General features: G+C 45.3%; 1 protein-coding gene across 1 annotated transcript; it reads right to left on the bottom strand.

The window, feature by feature from the left end:
- Window positions 1–3,418: 3,418 nt before the first annotated feature.
- Window positions 3,419–17,126, bottom strand: PSMA4 (proteasome 20S subunit alpha 4). Its single transcript, XM_001511316.5, has 9 exons — window positions 17,024–17,126; window positions 12,047–12,072; window positions 11,739–11,781; window positions 11,288–11,450; window positions 8,376–8,453; window positions 6,947–7,035; window positions 6,104–6,234; window positions 4,707–4,830; window positions 3,419–3,856 (listed from the first exon to the last, which is right to left on the bottom strand). The coding sequence occupies exons 2-9, from the start codon at window positions 12,047–12,049 to the stop codon at window positions 3,702–3,704; spliced, it is 786 nt and encodes a 261-aa protein (XP_001511366.1). The 5' UTR covers window positions 12,050–12,072; window positions 17,024–17,126; the 3' UTR covers window positions 3,419–3,701.
- Window positions 17,127–18,250: the final 1,124 nt, after the last annotated feature.

Genomic DNA, 18,250 nt, shown 5'->3' with positions numbered 1-18,250 from the left:
CAAGCTAACCTGACCGCCTCGCTCCCGGCATCCTTGTCTTCGATGCATTTCTCACGGTTTTCCCGTGTCGAACTTCCTATCTCAAATTCACCACACCCCATCCCTCCTCCTGCTCAAAGCCTCCTAAAAAACCACTTCCTCTAAGAGGAATTACCTGACTAATCCTCTGCCTTTCTGCCGATGCCACTTTACCACTCATATTCTTCAGTGGCTAATAAAATCTTTAGTATTTCATTGTGGTTTTTTTAACCTAACAATAATATTTAGTGGTAATGGTACTTAATTCCTTACTATGTGCCAAACACTGTTTAAGAGCTGGAGTTGATGCAAGTCAATGAGGTTGGATAGTCCCTGTCCCCCATAGGGCTCACCCTCTTAATTCCCATTTTTAACAGATGAGGTAACTGAGGCCCAGAAAGTGACTTGCCCAGGGTCACACACGTCACTCACATGGCAGAGCGGGGATTAGAACCCAGCTCTTTCTGATTACTAGGCCTGCCCTCTATCCACTAAGCCACACTGCTCCTCATTGCAGTATATTTGAAAACGTATATCCACTTGCTTATTTTTCTTATCCTCACCCCTCAGGTACATATTAATTCTTTTTCTATGGTTAAGTGCTTGCTATACGTCAAGCACTGTTCTGAGCACTGAGGAAGATACCAGTACTTAGAACAGTGCTTGGCACATAGTAAGTGCTTAACAAATACATTATATGTTAATCAGGTCAGACAGTCCCAGTCCCACAAGGCTCACAGTCAAGTAGGAGGGAGAACAGATAGTGAATCCCCATTTTGCAGTTGAGGAAACTGATGCCCAGATTACATAAGTGACTTGCCCAAGGTCACACAGAAGGCAAGTGCTGGAACTGGAATTAGAACCCAGGTCCTCTGGCTCCTAAGACCTCTGCTTATCCTTTAGGCTGTGCTGCTTCCTGCCTACTAAAAAATTACTCATTTTTCTCTAACTTCAGCTATGTGCCTATTTTATCCTGTACTTTATCCTTGTTCCTCCTACTTTCACCAACTCTAAATTTTTTCCATTAAATTGAAAGCACCTTGAGGGCAAGGGACTTATGTAGGCTCCTAAACGCTTACTTAGCACAGCATCTAGCATTCTGTAAGCACTCAAATATGACTGATTTTGGCCTCTTCCTTTAGAATGAAAGTTCTCCCAGGTTGTAACTGCCTTACTTCTGGCTTATTTGCAGTGTTTTGCATCCAGGAAGGTATTCCCAAACAGTTGTTGGTGATGAGGTGACCTAAGACAGTTTGGAGAGAGTGCTAGCCCTGGGATCCAGGAGATGTACAATGCATATCTAGATTTGGGAAAAGTACAAAGTGAGCCACCATTAAAATGAAGCTTAGTCTAACAACCCGGCTAACCGGCGAACTTTAGTTTATATCGTTTCCTCTGTGATCAACAATGTTCATTTACCATCAAAAGAGAAAACAATTTGGCAGGACTGATTCATTCAACTGTATTTACTGTGTGCAAAGGCACTGTACTAAGCACTTGATTCAATCTAATGATTGAAGATTAATTATAGCTTACCATTTTACTAAATCTGATTAAGGAATGTTTGCTCATTACAATGACTAGAGATACAGGCCTATTTATTAATATTAACGCTAACCAAGATTTAAACAAGGGTCAGAAGAGAGCTAAAATTCTCTTAGGGGAGAGGGAAGGTACAGGAGAGATGGAGAGAACTCCCAAAGATCCAATACCTTTCTTAGAACACGCAGAACTTCTCCAGAAATGGTCATCACCCTGGCCTCTTTCTTTTGTTGTTACCATGGGCTTAGTTCTAAGAGATACCTAGGCCTGTAAGGGGAAGGGAAGCATTACAATCCCAGAATTATTCAAATATATATTGTTATACAATTAGGAGTACAAATGACCATTACTTTTGTAGACTTCTTAAAAATAGGGTGACTAAAATACAACTCTCCTGATATCCTTAACGGATTTACGCATCCAAGTAGTGGAATGCCAGTCAACTAACATTTATCATCTACTATATCCTTAGCACTGAACTAGGCTCAATAGGTAAAACGACGCTATCTCTGACTCGCAGAGTGTACAATCTGAAGGCGGAAGGGAAAGAGTACGTGCAGGCTCTTTGACATTTCTGAATACGGCAATCGACGGCTGTACTGCGTTTGTTCACATAATTGCCCCACCTCAGTTTTTGAGTATGATTTTTTTCTACCACTTAACTATAAGCAGTGATAACTGTGCACCAGAGGAGAAGCAGGAGGGGTGGGAACTTGATAACTCAGGTGGAGAGAGGTAACTCTTTAGAAATGTCCCCACCAGGGTGAAAACTCAGGCTCTGGGGAGTTAATTGTTGAGTGCCGGACTTCAGAGAGTGCGCTAGAAGAGATGCAGTTATAATTGTCCACTTCCCGTCCTCTTGCTCTAGCGGTTGTCTTGACTCACTTGACCTAGAATTGCCACCTCCTCCAGCGGCCACTCCTGCTTGAAGGTTACGAAAATTACGCAAAAAAGTGGGGTAACTATATATACAAAGTATGAAGAGACTGAGTCTAAGTACAGAGTATGAGTATGAAGTGGGTAAAACTTTCTCACTGGATGCGGATGGATTTCACAAACCTCTTTACAGGACAAATTCTTAAAATGGAAACTTACCTATATTGTCAGTGGACAACAAATAATTCCCTGGAGAAAGTTTCAGGATATATGAGGTGCTGTTTCCTTTCCAGCGATATTTGCTTTTCAGTATGAGTTTTCATTTAGCCTGCTGCCAAAGCTATTTCAGGCTCTCTCAAATGTGTGCCCATTTTGGCCTGAAAATGCCGTGCTGCTCTAGCAGTTTGGAAAATGAATTAAGAATAGAAGGAAGACTTACGAAGGGCTAGAACCCAATTATTAGCTGCTTTCCAATAATGACTAAGGAAAGAGAAATGGGCTAACATTGCAGTATGAGAGCCTTGATAAGGATTTGACACTGAGGACTGCTAAATTACGGGATGGATTATCTAGAAAGGATGTGAAATATATTCTGGAGATAAATTTAAGTATTCATATTTTCTGAAACCTTGGTTAGTTAGATATAGCCCTGCCAGAGGACAGGGAGACAGACAAAAAGGCCCTATCTCTTCCAGACCTACGAGCTTAAATTACTATACAGAGCTAGAGATCTAGAATCTCTCCAAATTATGACATGCGCAAGAAAAAGAGTTTTAACCTTAGTGACTTGAACTGTTTCTGAAAACTTCCCTTCAGGAATTTGAAAAGTGCATCTTTCTATCCTGCTTGAAGGTGACAACCATTTCAGCGCATTAGAAAACACGAAATCAAAATAAAAACCATTACTCTTCACACTTAATACATTTACTTATTTCTGCCAAAGTCGACTGTTTTCTTTCAATAAAAATAAGTACACTTCCCATTCTTTTACTTGGTTTTATTCCTTAAAAAAGCAGACTTAGGTGACTTCAGGAATGAAAGCTTGGACAACATTTATGTTCATGAAAAGTAATCATCAAATTAAAAACAAAACAAAAACAAACCCACGCCTCCAAGTACAGACTGTATGGAAGTAACAAGGGCCAGATTCAGGCAGCAATGTCCTATTTTCTCACAGGAGAACCTCAGGGAAAAAAATTTCCAAGGAACTCCAGCAACATATTTTAAGTTGAAAATTATGTATTTTTAAAAAATGATTTCACATCCTATTTATCCTTCTCCTTCTGCTCCTTTTCTTTTTTCTCTCGTTCGGCTTTGGCTTCTTCCTCTTCATGCTTCTTGATTAACTGTTCGACTTCCTTCTGTTTTAGAACTCGTATTGTTGTCTTTCCGTTCTCTCTTGTTAATGTTGCAATTTCAACTGGAACAAGAAATATATATTGCATGGCAGGTAAAAATTTAGAAAGTACTTAAAACAGCCAATTTAGGTATCCAACGACCTTCATTTATAATCGCAGTTAGTATAAATCAACCGCCTACCACATACATTTATTATTGCTTGCTACTCCATTACATCTCAGACCTCAATTATTGTTTGCCTTAATTGTAGTTGGGCAAAACAACTAAGCTGAAGAAAATTCCTGGAATTATCACTGTTCCATCTTAGGAAAACAGTTTAAAACTGAATGCTAATAATGGAAAAGTCAAGCATTTGGGCTCTGAAGTATGCATTCTAGATGTGCCTAAATGAAACGTAAATTAGCTAACTTCAAAGGCCAGGTGCAGTCACAACCAGAGCCTCAACAAATCGTTCCAATAATCCAACTGCTCTAGAAGCTGGAAAAATATGGCAGAATCACAGAACGAACAGAATTCAGCAACACTAAACTTTTAGACAAGGATAGAATTAGACCTACAGTGCGACAAACAGCATCATCGGTTTTTCGCATCAGAGGATCGCTATTTCAACTCTGGTCAGTGTCGATCCTGGAAAGCTTGATTTTATGAAGACTATTTAGGTTCATGCTACCATAACTGGAGAAGAAATAGCCAAAGGACAATATGGGAATGGAACATCAGAATCAAGTCACCTCAATTTTCAGTGAAAGTTACACAACTGAAAAATCGCAAGAGTCAAGCATCCTTAGATATACTAATACTCAATGAATAATCACGATTCCAAAACAGAATATGCATCATGCAACTCTTTTACTAAGAAAATACTAAATATGTTCCGCTTCCACGCACACAGGACGTGTAATAAACGTTACCTTTTTCAGCAGAGAGTTTACTAACATCCATAGTCTTATTTAGCACTTTGATAGCTAAGGCAAGAGCTGACTTCAGGGTCATTCCTCCTTCCTTGTAGTCTTGTTTTAACATTGACACTGCTGCCTGGAGAAAAATGAATACCCAATTCCTTTAAAGTTCAGAGTAACTACAAAAGTACTTTGAATGTGAAATGTTAGGGAAAATGTTATTTCACCAAATAAGGTCAACAGCAAGCATGGCCAGGTGGATAGGGCCCAGGCCCGGGAGTCAGAAGGACCTGGGTTCGAATACCCACTTTGCCACTGGGTGACCTTGGGCAAGTCACTTCCCTACTCTGGCTTCAAGTTACCTCATCTGTAAAATGGGGATTAAGACTGTGATCTCCATGCGGGACAGGAACTGTGTCCAACTGGATTAGTTTATATCTACCCCAGTGCTTAAAACAGTGCTTGACACAGAGTAAGCACTTAAATACTATCATGATTATTTTCTAGAAGTAAACAACTTTTTTTTTTTTAAAAAAAGGGGAGGGGCTGAAGCCTGAAGCCCAAGAAACACAAATCTAGTGGATAGAGCACAAGCCTGGGACTCAGAAGGACCTGGGTTCTAATCCCAGTTCCATTTGTCTGCTGTGTGACCCTGGGCAAGTCATTTGAACTCCTCTGTGCCTCAGTTTCCTCATCTGTAAAATGGGGGTAAAAACTGTGAGGCCCATATGGGATAGGGACTGTGTCAATCTGATTTGCTTGTACCTTACCCAGTTCTTAGGTACAGTGCCTGGCACATAGTACGCACTTTACAAATCCCATAAAAAAATCTGAAAACAATATGCATTAAATGCTCCCTTTCAGTGGATAGGTTCATTCCAATAGAGAACTCACTGTGTGAGAAGGCACAGCAAAAGAGTTGATAAAATGCCCACAACTGGGCACACCATTAGAATACCTTTCAAAACTAAGTACATTGGGGTAAAAAGTTAAATTGACACTATGTGGCTCAGTGGAAAGGCCACAGGCCTAGGACTCAGAGGACTCGGTTTCTAACTCCTGGCTCTGCCATTTGTCTATCGTGTGACCATGGGCAAGTCATTTACCTTCCCAAATGCCTCAGTTCCCTCGCCAGTAAAATGGAGATTAAATCCTATTCCCTCTTATTTAGACTGTGAAACCCATGTGGATCAGGGACCTTGTCCAACCTGACAGCTTTACGTTCATCCCAGAGCTTAGTACAATGCTTGCCACAAAGTATGCGCTTATCAAGTATCGTGGTAGTAATAATGATAATTTTTTTTTAAAGTTTCTGAAGCACTTCAGACCAATATAAAGGACAGTTGGAAAACTTGAATATTCCCTAATGCACCCATTTCTGATTGCAATGAAAAAATGAAATCACTTACAGCACTATTATTCCCAATGCATGTGGCTTTCCACCCTCCATAATTTCCACTGGGGTCACTCTGATACAGCTGGAACCCATAATGTTTATCCCAGCCGATGTAGAGCAGTGAAACACCAAAAGGACGTTTTCCTATTAAAAATAAAAAGGCATCCGTGATCCAAATTGCAAATCAAGAGAGTGGCACGTGATTCTATTAAGTTTAACCAAAATGACTAAATCCTTCCCTATGAATTAAGTCTTTCATAACCTGCTTTGGGTTGCCCCTACTTTAGATACGCTCTGTTCTCTGGTTCTTTTGAGAACTGGGGTCAGGATCAGGAAGGGAAGTAAAGAGAAGCAATGTGACCTAGTGAATAGAGCACAGGCCTGGGAGATGGAGGACCTGGGTAAGTCACTGAACTTCTCTGTGCCTCAAGTTAACTCATCTGCAAAATGGGGATCAATACTGTGAGCCCTATGTGGGACATGGACTGTGTCCAATCTCACTATCGAATCCACCCCAGCACTTAGTAGTACAGTAAAAGCGCTTAAATACCTTAATAAAATCAAGTCCCCATTTCAAAATTTTATTGCTAAAATAGTATCCAAATCCGGCTTTAAAAGTATTTCACTCCAATATTTCGAGCTCACATTTTCATTGCTATCTTCTTTATTGTAAGAAGTGATAAAATTTGAATGACCCTGCTTAACTTCTAGTTCCTCTTAGTAGAAGTCTAAATGATTCCCCTCTGAAGGCAGCACTGTCAGGCCAACTTTTCCAAAAGATACAAGGGAAATTCCTTTCAAAGACATTCAGTTCATGTTTCAAAAAAGGAGAGAGGGTAGGATCATTAATGAGTACCTCCAAACTGTGTATAAGCTTGCTTGATATCGCACAGAGCTGTAACTAACTGCTCACAAGGAATCGGCTCTTGATACTGTAGAAGGTACCTAGTATGCCCCCCCCCCCAAAAAAAAAAGTTTAGAGAAAATGACTAACAAAACCTCAACATACCTTTCAATCAATCATATTTACTGAGGGCTTAGTATGTGCAGAGCACTGTACTAAGTGCTTGGGACAGTACAACACAACAGAATTAGCGGACACGTTCCCTGTCCATTATGAGATTACAATGTAAAGGGACACGTATTCAGTCCCTAAATCAATGACTGCAAGAGCAAAATACAACAGAACAGTGGAGACAAGAAGGATGGGAAGAGGCTATTCTTTGGGTCTCTGCCCTAGGGATGATTCAGCTGGCACTGCCCTGATCCCTAGCGCCAACTGGCTCTGGGCCTTCCAGTCGCTCCGGCTGCTTCTCCAGGCCAATCCAAGGTGCCATGTTGAGGCAGGCAGGTCAACGCAGCGCTAGAATCTACGGTCACCCTGGCTGCCCACAGGGCCTTACCCTTAATTTCCTCCAAGAGAACTTCCCCACCTAACTCCTCCCTTCCTCTTCTTCCACTCTCTTCTGCGTCACCCCTGCACTGGGATTTGCTCCCTTTATTCAACCCACCCGCAGTCTCACAGCACTTATGTCCATTTCCAAAATGTATTTATTTTTATTAATGCCTGTGAGATTAAGTTACTCTCCCTAGTGATTAGTAGGGCGCTCTGCACAGAGGAAGTGTTCCATAAATGATTGACTAATCCCTCGGTTTTCGCTGCACCCCCACGAGCCTGAACTTCAGGCAACTGTTTCCCCATCTGCCTCACTCTAATTCTGCCACTGGTTTGGGGAAATGATACAGTCACAAGTGTCACCCAAAATTTAGTCATAAAAGTTTGTTTTAGAGAAAAACTACACACCGTTCTGAACCCTAGATGAGTATAGACTGTTAAAATCGAGAACTCTTCCTTACTTACTCTTACGATTTCTTTGCCAAAGACACATTGTTTTAATTATAAAAACTCAATAATATTCTTCGTGAGACACGGGAAATACAATTGCGGTATATATTGACAGAATGAATGAAAACGCATCCCAAAACAGCAAAAATATAAATTAAGTTTTTGCTGCTAGACCGAGTAAACCATTCAATAGCTTCATATTCTAGCAAGGTAATGTAAAACACTGATTAATAACAGCAGAAAAGTCTTTAGGATTTTCTAGTCTGATTTTACCCTACTCGTTCAAGGAAAATATGAAGATTTATGTTGCTCCTGATACTGTGCTGTTGTTAAATACAGTATTAATAAACAAAATAAAATACTTTTCAAGATAGTCCGTGTTACATAGAGATGAGGTTTCTCTCCCAAATAATTACCAGACACCATATTAGAGTCATACCTTTGTGCAATGAGCCTCAGTTCATTTGTGAGAACATTAGCATCTGAAGTTATGCCTGCAACACTGCAAGCCATATCCCTGGGGGGAAAAAGATTAAACGGCAGAAATTAAAATGTTTGTAAACATTAATATTCTATTATCAACAAATTTTCAGGGTGCAAAATCCTATCAAAGAAATAGTTAATTTGTTTACATAGGTGTGCCTCCAGATTGTAAAATTCGCTTTGGACAGGGAACACGTCCACCAACTCTGTTGTATTGTACTTTTCCAAGTGCTTAGTACAATGCTCTGCACGTATGCTCAATGATGATGGTGTAACTAATCCAAAATGCTTGCTAGAAAGGATCACAGAAGGAACCACTACTAGGGCACCTTTAAAGTGTCATATTCAATAGAACATAAATGCAATCTGCTCTATTCCTGGATGGGTGGAGTAAGTAGTTGCCATTAAAATGTTATAGAAGAAAAACAAAATGAATGTTTGCGTTTTCAAAGAATTAGACTGTCCTGTTTATATGCAGGAATGCTAATCAATGGTATTTATTGAGTGTTTACTGTGTGCAGGGCACTGCACTAAGCTTTTGGGAGAATACAACAGAGTTGGCAGGCACAATCCCTGCCCACAAGGAGCTTATGAGTCTAGAGGAATCTAAGGTCTACACTAAGTGGGCTCTCAAGTTGCATACGGGAAACCAAATGCTACATGCCTTCTCTTGCCAACAGGTCTTTTATCCGCGTTCATTCATTCGATCGTATTTATCGAGCATTTTCTGCCCGCGAAGCACTCTACTAAACTCTTGGGAGCGTGCAATACACTATCTGCATGGGCAAGAGAGTAATCCAGACACAGCAGACAACCATGCCTTGGCTATGTAGCATGTACAAGGGAGATGGCTTCATCCTTGCTAGGAGAATTTCTGCAGGCAATTTATCCTGTCTGTTCCTACTTTTCTCTCCATTCTGTGGTAAGCAAGAGGAAGGGTTGCTGACTAGCAGTAAATGCAGGCAGCTGCGTCCGCTGCTAGGGTCAGAACGGCGGTTCACCGAAGCCCGCTGTCACGGCGCTTACAGACGTGACCAATTCTTGCCTGTTTTTGCGGGTTGTCAGTGAACGTACGGGTGGTTGGCGGAGCCGGTACGGGGTAACAGATCCAACGCTAGGAACTCGGCAGCCCGACTAAGCATGCGCTGATCTGGATTTGTCGGGGGGGTGGACAAAGGTTCACTTCTTGAACCATCTTGTCCCCAGATCGAGCCCATGAGGCACTGGCTCCACAAACCCACTCAGGATGGTGGTTATTTAAGAAGTGAAACGACTGCAGCGGCAAGAAATTTTGCTCTTTAAAATTCCACAACAGGATCCCCAGGGCTTGGCACATAGCAAGCGCTTAACAAATACCATCATTATCTCAAATCAAATCTACAGACAATCCTGCCTTGGTTACTGCATCCACCTCCATGGCAACCACCCTGCCTCTCCTCACTTTAGTGCACGCTCCACTCTGCTGCCCGGATCATTTTTCTACAAGACCATTCGGACCACACCTTTCCCCACTCCTCAGAACCTGCAGGGGTGGCCCATCCACCTCCACACCAAACAGGAACTCCTCACCATCAGCTTAAAACCACTCAATCACCTTGCTCGATCCCTCCCTCCTGACCTCGCTGCTCTCCTACTACAATGCAGCCCGCAAACTTGGCTCCTCTAATGCCAACCCTCTCACCGTACCTCAATCCTTCTCTCTCGCCGCCAAACCTTCACCCATCACCTGCAACTCCCTCTCTCTTTCTAACTGGCAGACCACTATTCTCCCCACCTTTAAACCCTTATTAAAAGCACGTCTCCCTCCAGGAGGCCTTCCCCAACTAAGCCCTCATTTCCCCCTCTCCCACTCCCTTGTGTTACCCTTGCACTAGGATTTCCCTCAGCCCCACAGCACCCAACTGCATGTCGGTAATTTATTTACCCTCATATTGGTTTTCCCTCTAGACTAAGCTCTCCGTTGGCCGGAATCGCATCTACCAACTCTATTATACTCTCCCAAGAGCTCAGTACAGTGCTCTATCAATCAATAAATCTAAGCAATCTCTAAATATCACGGATTGAGCCATGAAATGCAGGCTGGCCTGGGACAGTCAAACACTCCTGGCACCGGGTGGGATGCCAAATACTACGTCATGTGATCGATTCCTCTATCGGTGGTATTTATTGAGCGTTGACTGTGTGCAGAGCACTGTACTAAGGGCTTGGGAAAGTACAACACAACAGAATAGGTAGATGCATTTCCTGCCTACAACAAACTTACAGTCTAGGGAGAGACAGGCATAAAAACAAATTTCAAATAGATACATAAGTTCCCTGAGGCCAAGGGTGAATAACAAGTGCCCTAAGGGTACAGATCCAAGTGCCTAAGCGACCGAGGGAGTAAGGGAAATGAGGGCTTCACTTCCCAAAGTGATCGTAATAATAATAATAATAATGACGGCATTTGTTAAGCGCTTACTATTTGCAAAGTACTGTTCTAAGCGCTGGAGAGGATACAAGGTGATCAGGTTGTCCCATGTGGGGCTCACAGCTTTAATCCCCATTTTACAGGATGAGGTAACTGAGGCACAGAGAAATTAAGTGACATGCCCAAAGTCACACAGCTGCCAAGCGGCTGAGTGGGGATTTGAACCCATGACCTCTGACCCCCAAGCCCAGGCTCTTTCCATTGAGCCACGCTGCTTTCCTTGATCTTCTTAAGGAAGCACAGAAGAGGCAACCCTTTAATTCTAATGATCCTGAACAAAATCAGAGTGCGCGTAAAAGAGATCCTTTAACTATCACATTTAACAAGGTTTACAAGAACTTTTACCAAAAAAAAAAAATATAACACTCCACAAACCTACTTCCTTTGAAGACACTTACTCATTGAGTTTGTATATCTTTTCGGAAAAAAAGACTTCATCGAGCAGCTTGTGGATGTTCCGCCTTTCTGCCGCTAGCAAAACACCATCGTTTGCTAAGATTCCCAAGCAGGTGCCTGCGTGACCGATGGCTTCCATAGCATACTCGACTTGATACAAGCGCCCTAGAGAACACGATTACAGTGAACAACTTTTAAAATTCTTCATATTAATTGTATGTAGTCGGTGGCCAAGAGAAATCACAATTGCCTGCAGCACTGTCTGGCTCTGAATGGGAAATCCTATCCGTAACTTTTACGCAGCACGTAATGGCTTGTGGAAAACACTGCCGGAAAATAGCAAGGGCAAAGAGCTTAGAAATTTTAAAAGAGTTGGATCATAAATGGTAGCGATGACCATTGGTGGATGTTAGTGACGCTGTTGTCGAATGGGCTGATCAAAAATGGATTTACCTTCTGGAGAAAATATAGTGGTTCTGGAGTCATATCTTCGAGACTAATGGGGGGAAAAAACAAACAAATCATAAACTCAGTGATTTGGCATCCATCCCACCCCAGCACCTACAAATTGCCTTTCAAAACCCATCGGTGCCTAGTATGTTGAAGAAGTCTAATGTTTACAAGAACACAACAGATGGTCACGGATCTTTAAGTCCGGTGCCCTCAGCTATTAATGCAAGTCAACGATTTGAAAAATGTCAAGATTTTTAGCTAGCAAAATCTTGCCCGTATGACGGCAATGAAATTGGCATGCAACTCACCATGTTTTCTGCTGGTTATAGTGTTCCTGCAAAATAAAACAGCTCAATTAGCATTATAAAAATTATAATGGTTTAGATCAGCTTTTTTATAGTATTTATTAAGAGCTTACTGTGTGCCAGGTACTGTACTAAGCGCTGGGGTACACAGAAGCTAATCACGTTGAACATAGTCCATATCCCACATGGTACTCAGAGTATTACTCCCCATTTTACAGGTGAGGTAACTGAGCCAGAGAAGTGACTTGTACAAGGTCACACAACGGAGAAGTGGCGCAGCCAGATTTAGAACCTAGGTCCTTCTGACTTCCAACCTGGTGAACTAAGCAGGGGGGCGGGAGGGACCACAATAACTAGGAAAGTAAGTATAGGCTCTGGGCAGGGAATGTGTCTGGTTAGATATTTTTCTCTCCCAAGCGCTTAGTACAGAAGCAGGGTGGCCTAGTGGAGAGAGCACGGGCCTAGGAGCCAGAAGGTCATGGGTTCTAATCCTGGCTCTGCCACTTGTCTGCTGTGTGACCTCGGGAAAGTCACTTCACTTCTCTGGGCCTCAGTTACCTCATCTGTAAAATGGGGATTGAGACTGTGAGCCCCGTACCATCCCTCGGTCTCGCCCATCCCGCCGTCGACCCCTGGGGCCACATCCTCCCGTGGTCCTGGAATGCCCTCCCTCCTCACCTCCGCCAAACTAACTCTCTTTCCCTCTTCAAAGCCCTACTGAGAGCTCACCTCCTCCAAGAGGCCTTCCCAGACTGAACTCCCCCCATTTCCCTCTGCTCCCTCTACCACCCCCCTTCACCTCTCCGCAGCTAAACCCTCTTCTCCCCCCTTTCCCTCTGCTCCTCCCCCCTCCCGTCCCATCCCCTCAGCACTGTACTCATCCACTCAACTGTAAATATCTTCATCACCCTATTTATTGTTTAATGAGATGTACATCACCCTGATTCTATTTGCCATTGTTTTATTGAGATGTTCATCCCCTTGATTCTATTTATTGCTACTGTTTTTGTCCGTCCATCTCCCCCGATTAGACTGTAACCCATCAAAGGGCAGGGACTGTCTCTATCTGTTGCCGATCTGTACATTCCAAGTGCTTAGTACAGTGCTCTGCACATAGCGCTCAATAAATACTATTGAATGAATGAATGTGGGACAGGGACTTTGTCCAACCCCATCTGCTTGTATCCACCCCAGCGCTTAGAACAGTGCTTGGCACCCAGTAAGCGCTTAACAAATGCCATCATTATTCTTACATTAAGACTTTTAAAGCAGAGTTTGCCCAGCTCAGCATCCAGTCAGTGCCAAAGTAGCTTCAGTCGATTCTCTAAAACGATTCTGCTGATTTCGGCGGAGTTAAGGCATTTGCCGGACTTCGCCAAGTACCCGGCAAAGTGATACTTCCAAACCCACGTGCTTTTTAGTGGAGACACACAACGGCCATTTGCAGGTGCAGGCAGCCTCCCCTCTGACTTGAAAGCTTTCCGAATAACCCACAAATACAACTGGGAACATGCCCCTAATACCGAAAACTTAAAGCCAGAGAAAAAACACACAAAACCGTCCCTAAAACCAACAGAGCATCAGTAGACTAAGGGCATCAGCCCTCGGCACCCTTAATTCAACCCCAAGAAGCCCCTCCCTGGCCCCGACTCATTCATTCATTTGCATTTATTAAGCGCTTACTTTGTGCAGACCACTGTACTAGGCGCTTGGAAAAGTACAATACGGCAATAAAGTGACAATCCCTGCCCACAAGCTCACAGTCTAATAATAATGGTATTTTTTAAGCGCTTACTATGTACTGTTCTAATAGCTGGGGGAGATACAATAATAACGATGGCATTTGATCGTTCATTCATTCATTCAATAGCATTTATTGAGCGCTTACTATGCGCAGAGCACGGTACTAAGCGCTTGGAATTTGTTAAGCACTATGTGCAAAGCACTGTTCTAAGCGCCGGATACAAGGTTAATGGGTTGTCCCACTTGGGGCTCACAGTCTGAATCCCCATTTTACAGATGAGGCAACTGAGGTACAGAGAAAAAGCGTGGCTTAGTGGAAAGAGCACGGGCTGGGGAGTCAGAGGTCGTGGGTTCTAATCTCCGTTCCGCCGCTTATCAGCCGGGTGACTGTGGGCAAGTCACTTCACTTCTCTGGGCCTCAGTGACCTCATCTGTAAAATGGGGATTAAAACTGTGACCCTCACGTGGGACAACCTGATGACCCTGTATCTACCCCAGCGCTTAGAACAGTGATCTGCACATAGTAAGCGCTTAACAAACCCCAACATTATTAGTATAATTATTCTTCTCTGGGCCTCAGTGACTTCATCTGGAAAATGGGGATTAAAACTGTGAGCCCCACGTGGGACAACCTGATGCCCTATCTACCGCAGCGCTTAGAACAGTGTTCTGCATATAATAAGCGCCTAAAAAATATCAGCATTATTATTAATGACTTGCCTACAGACAGCTGACCAGTGGCAGGTCCGGGATTAGAACCCAGGCCCTCTGACTCCCCGGCCCGTGCTCCTGCCACTAACAGACCACTCAGGCCGGGGAGTGTCGGCGGTGGGACTCGAGGCCCTAGGATCCCTCAACCACCTCAGGGCCGGCGAGAATGAATTGAACTCTGCGCTCTCTTCTGCTTGGCAACAATGTCTCCCCTCCCTCATCGATTCCCTTGTTTATTGGCTTCACCCTACGTACTAGACTTAAATCCTGCCTTAAACCCGCAGTGCCCCCAACTCCCTTCTCGTCCCGGAGGCAACTGGCAGTGCGGAACACTCTACTCTGCACTGAGCGGCAGCGTGGCTCGGTGGAAAGAGCCCGGGCTGGGCTTGGGAGCCGGAGGTCACGGGTTCGAATCGCGGCTCTGCCACTCGGCAGCTGGGGGACTGGGGGCAAGCCGCTTCTCTGGGCCTCAGTTCCCTCGCCTGGAAAATGGGGATGAAGACTGGGAGCCTCCTGTGGGACAATCTGATTGCCCTGTATCTACCCCAGGGCTTACAACGGTGCTCTGCACATAAGAAGCGCTTAACAAATACCAACATCATTATTATTATTACCCCAGCACTTAGAGCAGTGCTCTGCACATAGTAAGCGCTTAAAAACACCAACATTATTATTATTACCCCAGCGGTTAGAGCAGTGCTCTGCACATAGGAAGTGCTTAACAAATACCAACATTATTATTACCCCAGCGCTTACAGCAGGGCTTGGCACAAAGTAAGGGCTTCACAAATACCAACATTATTACCCCAGCGCTTAGAGAAGTGCTCTGCACTTAATAAGCGCTTAACAAATACCAACGTTATTATTACCCCAGTGCTTGGAGCAGTGCTTGGCACAGGGTAAGCACTTCACAAATACCAGCATTATTATTATTACCCCAGAGCTTAGAGCAGGGCTTGGCAGATAGTAAGGGCTTAACAAATACCAACATCATAATTATTATTACCCCAGCGCTTAGAGCAGTACTGGGCACAGAGAAAGCGCTTAACAAATACCAACATTATTACCACCCCAGCGCTTAGGGCAGTGCTTGGCACAGAGTAAGCGCTTCACAAATACCAACATTATTATTATTTCCCCAGCGCTTGGAGCAGTGCTTGGCAGATAGTAAAGGCTTAACAAATACCAACATCATAATTATTATTACCCCAGTGCTTAGAGCGGTACTGGGCACATAGCAAGCCCTTAACAAATACCAACATTATTATTATCCCAGCGCTTAGAGCAGTGCTTGGCACATAGTAAGGGCTTAAATACCAACATCATAATTATTACCCCAGTGCTTAGAGCAGTACTGGGCACATAGCAAGCCCTTAACAAATATCAACATTATTATTATCCCAGCGCTTAGAGCAGTGCTTGGCACATAGTAAGGGCTTAACAAATATCATTATTATTATTACCCCAGCGCTCAGAGCAGTGCTTGGCACATAGTAAGGGCTTAAATACCAACATTATTATTATTATTACCCCAGTGCTTAGAGCAGTACTGGGCACAGAGTAAGCCCTTAACAAATACCAACATTATTATTACCCTAGCACTTAGAGCAGTGCTTGGCACAGAGTAAGCCCTTAACAAATACCAACATTATTATTACCCTAGCACTTAGAGCAGTGCTTGGCACAGAGTAAGGGCTTAACAAATACCAACATTATTATTACCCCAGCGCTTAGAGCAGTGCTTGGCACAGAGTAAGGGCTTAACAAATATCATTATTATTATTACCCCAGCGCTCAGAGCAGTGCTTGGCAGATAGTAAGGGCTTAAATACCAACATTATTATTATTACCCCAGCGCTTAGAGCAGTACTGGGCACAGAGTAAGCCCTTAACAAATACCAACATTATTATTACCCTAGCACTTAGAGCAGTGCTTGGCACAGAGTAAGGGCTTAACAAATACCAACATTATTATTACCCCAGCGCTTAGAGCAGTGCTTGGCACAGAGTAAGGGCTTAACAAATATCATTATTATTATTACCCCAGCGCTCAGAGCAGTGCTTGGCACATAGTAAGGGTTTAACAAATACCAACATTATTATTATTACCCCAGCGCTTAGAGCAGTGCTTGGCACAGAGTAAGCCCTTAACAAATACCAACATTACCCCAGCGCTTAAAGAAGTGCTTGGCACAAGTAAGGGCTTAACAAATACCAATATTATTATTACCCCAGCGCTTAGAGCAGTGCTTGGCACAGAGTAAGGGCTTCCCAAACCCCAGCATTATTATTATCAGGGGATGAGGAAGCGAGGCTGGTGTTGTCGGTGGCGCAGGGCGGCGGGGGTCGGGGGACGGTGGCCGGCGGGGACAAAAAGGGCCCGTCCCCGAAGCGCCGGCCGCCGATGCACAGTCATCCCGCGCCGGCCCCGCGTTGGGCCGCCGGCTCCGCCGACGCCGGGAGGGCGGGCTCGTCACACACAGCGACGGGAGGCCGGGCCGAAGCCCAGCGGGAAGGGGCACTCACCGGCGGACGGCGGCGGCGGCGGCGGCGGCGGCGGCGGAGGGACGGGACACCGGCGAACACGGCGGGCTCCCAGCGCCACGACGGACCTGCCAAAATGGCCCCCGCGCCTGCGCGGTGCCGCTCGAGGGGCGGCGCCCCGAGCCTTAGGCGAGGGGGACGGGGGACGCGCGCGCCTGCGCACTACCGCTCCAGGGCGGGGAGTCCAGAGGGGTCTAAAGGAGGGTGGAGGGGCCGCCCGCGCCTGCGCACTGCCGCTCAAGGGCGGGGAGCTAGCGGGGTCTAAAGGAGGGTGGAGGGGCCGCCCGCGCCTGCGCACTACCGCTCAAGGGCGGGGAGTCCAGAGGGGTCTAAAGGAGGGTGGAGGGGCCGCCCGCGCCTGCGCACTGCCGCTCAAGGGCGGGGAGACAGCGGTATCTAAAGGAGGGTGGAGGGGCCGCCCGCGCCTGCGCACTGCCACTCAAGGGCGGGGAGCCCAGCGAGGTCTAAGGAAGGGGGGCCGCCCGCGCCTGCGCACTGCCACTCAAAGGCGGGGTAGGGAGCCCAGCGGGGTCTAAGGGAGGGGTGGGGGGCCGCCCGCGCCTGCGCACTGCCACTCGAGGGCGGGGAGCCCAGCGAGGTCTAAGGAAGGGGGGCCGCCCGCGCCTGCGCACTGCCACTCAAAGGCGGGGCGGGGAGCCCAGCGGGGTCTAAGGGAGGGGTGGAGGGCCGTCCGCGCCTGCGTATTGCCATTCAAGGGCGGGGCCTGGGGCGCCTTCGGGCCACTGCTCGAGTTTGGGGGCAGGTAGGGATGTCGAGGACGTGTATTTATTCAATCGTAGTTAATGAGCGCTTACTATCTGTCTCCCCGGATTAGACCGTAAGCCCGTCAAACGGCAGGGACTGTCTCTATCTGTTGCCGACTTGTTCATTCCAAGCGCTTAGTCCAGTGCTCTGCACATAGTAAGCGCTCAATAACTACGATTGAATAAATGAATGTGCAGAGCACTGGACTAAGCGCTTGGAATGGACAATTCGGGCAACAGAGAGAGAGGCCATCCCTGCCCAGTGACGGGCTCACGGTCTGATCGGCGGAGACAGGCGGCAGAACAGAAAGAAACAAAAACAAGACAACGTCATCACGATAAATAGAACGAAGGGGCTGTACACCTCATTAACAAAATAAATAGGGGAATAAAACGCGCAAGCTCAGGGCTCCCCATCCCTGGCTTTGAATGTGGCATTTTCTGG

This window comes from Ornithorhynchus anatinus, chromosome 5 (genome assembly GCF_004115215.2).
Source record: "Ornithorhynchus anatinus isolate Pmale09 chromosome 5, mOrnAna1.pri.v4, whole genome shotgun sequence".
Lineage (NCBI taxonomy): Eukaryota > Metazoa > Chordata > Mammalia > Monotremata > Ornithorhynchidae > Ornithorhynchus > Ornithorhynchus anatinus.
The sequence above is the reverse complement of the archived record's forward strand: the minus strand, read 5'-3'. Positions and strand labels throughout refer to the sequence as shown.